The sequence below is a fragment of the Diuraphis noxia genome, unplaced genomic scaffold (genome assembly GCF_037042655.1).
Source record: "Diuraphis noxia isolate RWA-SAM2 unplaced genomic scaffold, SU_Dnox_SAM2 contig0001, whole genome shotgun sequence".
In the NCBI taxonomy this organism is placed as follows: Eukaryota; Metazoa; Arthropoda; class Insecta; order Hemiptera; family Aphididae; genus Diuraphis; species Diuraphis noxia.
In genome coordinates this window covers 63,136,390-63,143,613 of record NW_028301711.1, presented here as the reverse complement: position 1 = coordinate 63,143,613, position 7,224 = coordinate 63,136,390, and the positions used below count along the sequence as shown (strand labels likewise).

At 28.2% G+C, this 7,224-nt stretch overlaps 1 protein-coding gene across 1 annotated transcript; it reads left to right on the top strand.

Moving 5' to 3' along the window:
• The first annotated feature begins 4,710 nt into the window (after positions 1 to 4,710).
• Positions 4,711 to 6,749, top strand: LOC107168723 (E3 SUMO-protein ligase KIAA1586-like). Its single transcript, XM_015518227.2, has 3 exons — positions 4,711 to 4,749; positions 5,386 to 6,114; positions 6,241 to 6,749. Exons 2-3 carry the CDS (start codon positions 5,427 to 5,429, stop codon positions 6,747 to 6,749), a joined length of 1,197 nt encoding a protein of 398 aa, XP_015373713.2. The 5' UTR covers positions 4,711 to 4,749; positions 5,386 to 5,426.
• Positions 6,750 to 7,224: the final 475 nt, after the last annotated feature.

The window sequence follows — 7,224 nt, the reverse complement described above, 5'->3', positions numbered from 1 at the left end:
AATTCTGAAACATTAGTGAAAGCAATCAATAATGTACGAAGTGGTAAGGGAGTTAGGAAAAGTGCAAAACGTTATGGTAATTTTGTTTAGTAATATTTTAAAGTAAAATTGTTTCATTATTTCACTAAAATATAGTGATACATATTTATATTTGTTTAGGCATACCATACTCTACTTTAAAAGATAGATTGAAACAAAATAAAAATTCGGATCCTCGTTTTGGATGTTTTTCTACATTTACACCTGAGCAAAAATTTCAAAAAGAAAATCAAACTATACAGGATTAAAAGAAAATATAGAAAAGAAAAAAAAGATTGAGAAAAAAGCAACTAAAAAAGCAGTAAAAAAAAATTAGTATTAAAAAACATAAATAGTGAAACATCAAGTGATGAAGAAATGGTAAATTCACTTTGCCAAGATAGTTCTAATAATGAAGTAGATGAATTTGAAAATGAAATATGCATAATCTGTAATGAATTTTTGTCCTTATAATCTTTGTTATTTTCACAATTAATTATGCAGCATTTATGATACATTATTCTACTTTAATACATTTAAGTATTTTACTAGGCATAAAAATACTATAAAAAACTTATAACTTATAACTTTTTTTTTATAGTGAATTAGAGCATAGATTAGTATAGTATATGTATATTATTATATTTTAACTATATTACCTATTCTTGTTAGTTAATTAGTTATTATTACTTTATGGGGCGATGGCTATATAAATATATCTTAGTCCGTGGTACAAAGGTAGTCCGCTTTGGCGCTGGTGTTGATAAGATCAAATAACCCCTGTGCACCGCTCACTCTATATCATTTCGTGGACAACCACTCCACACCCTCCTATCGATTCGTGTCCAGTCCTGTATATCTTAGTCCGTGCGTTGTATGAATTAATTTTATATTATTACTAATGACGGCGAATAACATATTCCTAGACCGGTTTGAGGTAGTGACAGAAAAAGCGATAAGCCTATTAATGACTTTATCATGGATAAACCTATATTTATTATTTTCTGAGCATTGCGCTACACCTCTAATGGTCTGTGTAAGCCCTTTAAAACAGGGAGGTTGAGATAATTTTCCTTTTTTTAATTTTTGTAAATTTGTGAAGTATTGTGAAGCTTCTATTAAAAAATTTTTTACAGTACCTAGATCAGTTAATGCACAGAGGTATGGATTATGGCTATATAAAAATTTACTATTTAGACAATCAAATAAATGATTAATAAACTCAATAAAATCTGCAGTATTTGATGAAGTGTTACTTTGAAGTTGTCCTATTTGTATACAAGTTCGGATTGCTGCGGCCATGGAATTGCTTAATAATTGTACTGCTAATTTAACACGCATTTTTTGAAAAGAATTAGGGTAAATATGTGCATCTGTTATTTTGATGAGAGACTTACTTTTATGATTTTGTTTGTCCAACTCTTATGTTTTTTTTATATCATCAAATTAGATTATTTTATTATCTTTTATATAACAGGCATTAATTAAATTATTTCTAATACTTTTAAGTAAATGAGGAACATCAAACAAAGAAAAAATTTTATTGTTGTTGATAAAAAAAAATGGATTATCTTCTGAAATATTTAATGATTTTAAAGTGCTTTGGTTGTTTGTGCCTTGATCGCAAACTATAATTTTTGGACACAACCCAACCTCAAATAACTTATGTAAAACATCAATTATTAAATTTTTTTAAATTGTTTTGTTAACTCCAGAATGAACAAGAAGATATGCAATTGGAAATTTCCATGTAGGGTAAATACCTCGCGCCATAAATACTAAAACACAGTTAACACTTTTATTGGTCCTCCCATAATGACCTAAATCTTCAAAACCTTCAATAAAATTAAATTCTTTGGAATATTCTATAAATTCTTTTATATAGATTTCATCAAAACAAACAGTGCAAGCTTTTTCTTTATTATCAGATGACTCAAATTTTTTTTGTATATGACTGAAAAATAATTTACTAAAACCTGGTAAGAATTTTGATTGACCAATCCAACGACGAATAGTTGATGGCCCAGGTAAATTAACTTTTTGTGAACGTAAAAATGTATATGCTGTTAGTGATTTATAATATAAGTTTAAAGCTAAATTTTTTTTCATTATATGTCCACGGACGACTCCTATCTTTTAATTGCATCGTTACCACTGCCTTAGAATTAATTGATGGAAAGTTATGCATATTTATTGAATTCTTAGCATTATTATGTGTTTTAAAAGTATTAACTCTTTTTTTTAATTTTGAAATTTGAGTTATTTTATTATGAATTAATTTGTTTTTTAGTTTTAATTTTAGTTTTAAATTGATTTTTCTAGGTGTATCTATTTCTATCAAATCAGATTTCCTTTTTAAATTTGGGCTATGTATGTCTATGATATTTGTTATTTTAATTTTTTGAGGTGTAGAAAAAGTTGAAGGGGGGCTCGGAAAAACTAACTCTACCATGTCTGGTTTTGAGTGTGTATATGTTTTAGTTGAGGTTGACATTATATTATACTCCTGCTGAGATTCATCATTTTGGTTAATGCATTGATGATGCCTGATGATGTAGATGGCTGTGTTTTAGATTGATAATTATAGGGAATAGCAGTATCTATCAAACGATTTTGAGTAAAATTTTGTAAAAAGCTTTCAGGTGGGAAATGTTCTTGACAAATGTACCTATTGTGGAGTTTATCTGGATCAACAGAAAACAAACTTGTGTTTCCTGTGTAGATATAAAAAAATATGTGTAAAAAAAATTATAAATATTCGCAATGGTACAGAAAAATTAAAATTTAAAATTAATTACTCACCTGAATCCATACTTCGTTTCTATCATCTTTTGGAAAACGATACATTTTTAAATTTGGAAACATTTTCTTTGATTTTCCACAATTTAAATATTGGCACTTGTTTCCAGACATGTTTAAGAATTTTTAATTGTAAATGCAAATGCAACTTAAAACTCAAAAAACAAGAAAATTCGGAAGGTGGTTGCTCCACAATGAACAAGATAGTAATAAATGATAATATAATAAAATTATTATTTCCAATCATTTCAGTATATCTTCAGTTTCTTATTGTTACTCTATTTTTAGATCGGCACTTCGCAATAAGCCAACTTTTCCCTTCCCCGCATATCCATGGCAAACATCTATGATGGGGGTACCACCTCCTTGCATACCAACTACACTAGCGCTCCATAGTGGTTGCATCCTACGCATGGTCACCAAATATTAACATTGCATGGGCTATCTGTCTATTCTATAATCAATGGTATTACTATATTAGCACAAAAAACCCAATAAATGGTGATAGTAATAAATTTGTTATTGCCAGTGTAGAATAGATAATATTCCATTTATCAGTAGTCGGGGAAAATGTTTATTTTTAGAATGTTCCGTTTATGATAACATTCATAACAATAAGTATAGTTTTAGTTTTCTCACACACACATAAACACATTACAGTATTAGTACTGTGTAGTACCTATTACGTATACGATAATATACGCATATAATATTTAATGTTAAAGTAACTTTTGATTTTTTTCATTGTAGATTATTCACTGTTTATATTTTGTTAATTTGTATTTTTTACAAATACCGTTTCTCAACTAAAATGGCCTTGAGTGAAAATGAATCGACTAATAAAACAACACTTCCATGGATAGAATATAATGATCACTTCACAATAATTAAATTGTTAAAAGATCAATTGACATATCAAACGTACGAAGTAAAATGCAAACATTGTGTAACTACTTAATCAATTTTGAGCAAAATAAGTATTAATAAATCGTATTCTCAAAGTATTCGAATAATTTTTTGAGTATTCCAGAATGTATTCTAAATTTTTTATTTGAAAATTATTCGAATACACATTCTGAGTGCCTTTTTAACCGTTTATTCGAATACGTATTCCGAATACAAAATAAAAGTATTCTTTACAAGACTGCCCATCGACAAAAAATTACGAACCTCAATCAAAATGTTCACAGAATTACTAAACAAACATTAAACATTGTAGTTATATGGGAACAAAATATTGAAACTAATGGCCTTTGTTGTCGATGTTAATTTTTGCGATCAATAAAAAAAATAAAAATAAAAATATTGTTGATAATGTTTAATGGTTAAAATTCATAATGTAAATAAAATTGTAAGGACAAAAAAGTTGTATTCAATGTTTCTTTTCGATTTTGAACATGGGTTGGATGTGATATATAAAATTTTTTAATATTTCAAACTTTTTTTGTTATTTTGTAACAAAATGTTATACCCCCAATGACATCTCAAAAGCAATTTTTTGTAAAAACTGAATCCAATCAAAATATACATAATATGTTTCTGTCAACAGCTAGTGCAGTCGTGCAGAAAATACAACAGATTCTATATTCAACAGTTCAAAACAAAGTGAAAATAAGGAACTATATAGTGATGATGGTATGTATTTTTAGTAGCTTATTAATTATATTATATATTTATTAACTATATTTTTTTTGTTTTAAGTTAATATGGTGAATGTATATGATCCGGTTAATCCATTTTCAAAAGATCACTTAGAGTTCCAAAATCGAATTTTGAAAGGACGTTACAAGCCTATATTAGATCTTTATCCACGGTCACTTCAAAATTCTAAAAAAAGGTCATTTCAGAAAAACTGGTATGATATTTTTGATTGGTTAGAGTATAGTGATACTTCTGACACAGTATTTTTTTTCCCTTGTCGCTGCTTTAAAGGTAATGAAATAAATAGCAGCTACAGTGAATCAATATTTAGTAGTAATGGTTTTAAAGCGTGGTATCGAGCTATTGATGCATTCAAAAAACATCAATCATCTAAATGTCACTTAAACAGTGCAAAAGCATTAACTGATTTTATTAATTTGAAGTCAATTGACTGTGTGCTCGATAAGAATCGTCTTGAAGAAATTAGTAGAAAAGAAAAAGATCGTTTGAAAAACAGAGAATTTATGAATCGTACCATTGATATTATAATTTGCTTAGGAAAGAGTGGTAGGCCATTTCGTGGTCATGATGAAAAATCTGATGTTTGCAATCAAGGACTTTTTAAGGAATTAGTAATCATACTGACAAAATATGATGTTGTTCTTCAAGACCATTTACAAGAGGCTCCAAAAAATGCTTTTTACACAAGTAGCAGAATACAGAATGATTTAATAACATAAATTAAAAATGTTATTTTATGAAATATAAAAAACAACATACAAAATTCGTTCATATCAATAATGGCTGATGAGACTACAGATGTTGGACATTTTGAACAATTGTCAATTGTTTTTCGATATTTTGATGAAAAAAAAAATAGACCAGTTGAAACTTATATTACATTGAAACGAATGCAATCTGTTACAGCTCAGGCTATTTTTGACTGTCTTCATGATGTATTGATACTTATGGGAAAAGATTGGCATTCAGTTTTATCAGTTTGCTTTGATGGTGCTTCAACTATGGCTGGTAAAATAGGAGGCGTGCAGACAAAATGTAAAGAACAAAATTCAAATATTAAATATATTCACTGTTATGCTCACTGTCTAAACTTAGCACATGTTGATTCAGTATGTGATAAATCAAAAAATTCCAAAATAAATAAATTAGTATTCAATTTTTTTGGAACTATACAATTTACCTACAATTTTATTGAAAGTAGTGCAATGAGGCATGCAATTTTAGAAAAAATATCCAAAGATGTAGGAATTAAGTTACTTACATTAAAGTCGTGTTCTATTACTCGCTGGGCGTGTCGAGCAGAAGCAGTCAAATCAGTGCTTAATAACTATGAAGTTTTGCTTTTAGCCATAGAAGAAATTTGTGAAAGTAGTAGTGTTCCAGAAATGTGTGCAAAAGGAATGGGTTTGAAGTATCAATTAAAAAGTTTTGGCTTTATTTTTGGGCTGTATTTATTGAATCCTATATTAAATATAATATTAAAGACAAGTTCTTTATTACAGTCACCAAACATGGATCTTGTACTAGCAGTAAACAGTGTACAGTCTTTAGTACAAAACTTGATGGCTATGAGGAATAGTGATGAAGAGTTTAGAAATATTTATCAACAGTCAGTAGAACTTTGTCATAAAAATGGTGTACAAGTACCAGAAGTAATAAATAGAAAAGTGTCAACTCGAATAGACAAAACATCAAATAATCAATTATTTTTTAAAACAAAAAAAAATGAACTTAAAATAACTATGTACAACCAATTGTTAGATGAACTCATTTCTGGCATCAACTCGAGGTTTAACCAAGAAATTGTGCAATTAGTTCAAGCTGTAGCCAGTACGATTCGTCTAGACACTACGCCTGTAATGATTTCAATATTATCAAATTTTGCAAATGTCCCGGTAGAGAAATTACAATCTGAGATAAAACTATTAAAATATTTACCAGCTACTGATGGTAAACCAGATACTAATACTAATAATGAATCTATTCATGCATGGCTTGATTATATGAAAACAAATAATTACATAAAATCATTTAATGGATTTTTCACCGTACTGAAATTATTCAGTATAATACCAGTTACAAGTTGTTCCTGCGAACGGGTATTTTCAAAACTAACAATAGTAAAAAATAAATTAAGGAGTACTATGCAACAAGACCGACTTAATAGTTTATTATTAATGTTTACTGAATCAGAATTAACATCTAGTATTAACATTGACATGGTGATTGACGAATTCAAAATGATGGGAAATAGGAGAATTCATTTATAATTGTTTTTAAATTATACATAATTACACATGTATACATTATATATGCTTTATGTATTAATTTAGTACCTATAAAGAATTTTTGTTTATTAAACCAAGCTTTTTTTTTAAATGTTGGGTAATGTGTTTTGTTCTTTTTATACATAACTATTAATTGTATTTATATCATTTGATGTTAAAGAATTCAAAGTTTTACTTTGTAAAATATGTACTCTTAAAATATATGTCCAAAAATTAGCAGTAAAATACTTGATTCTATTTATAGATATAAATACTACATTGTTTTTATTTTACAACAGAATCTACTATGAAGGAGTGTTAGAAAAAAATTAGGGGCACAGTATAAGTATTGGGGCACTAATTGTATCCAGGCTCGACCGGAAGTTGAAGTCTGCGTACGCCTATGATTATGTGGCGTGCGAGTGACGGTACGGAAAATAAAACACAACGTACCACTCCGCACCCCATCTATTTCAAA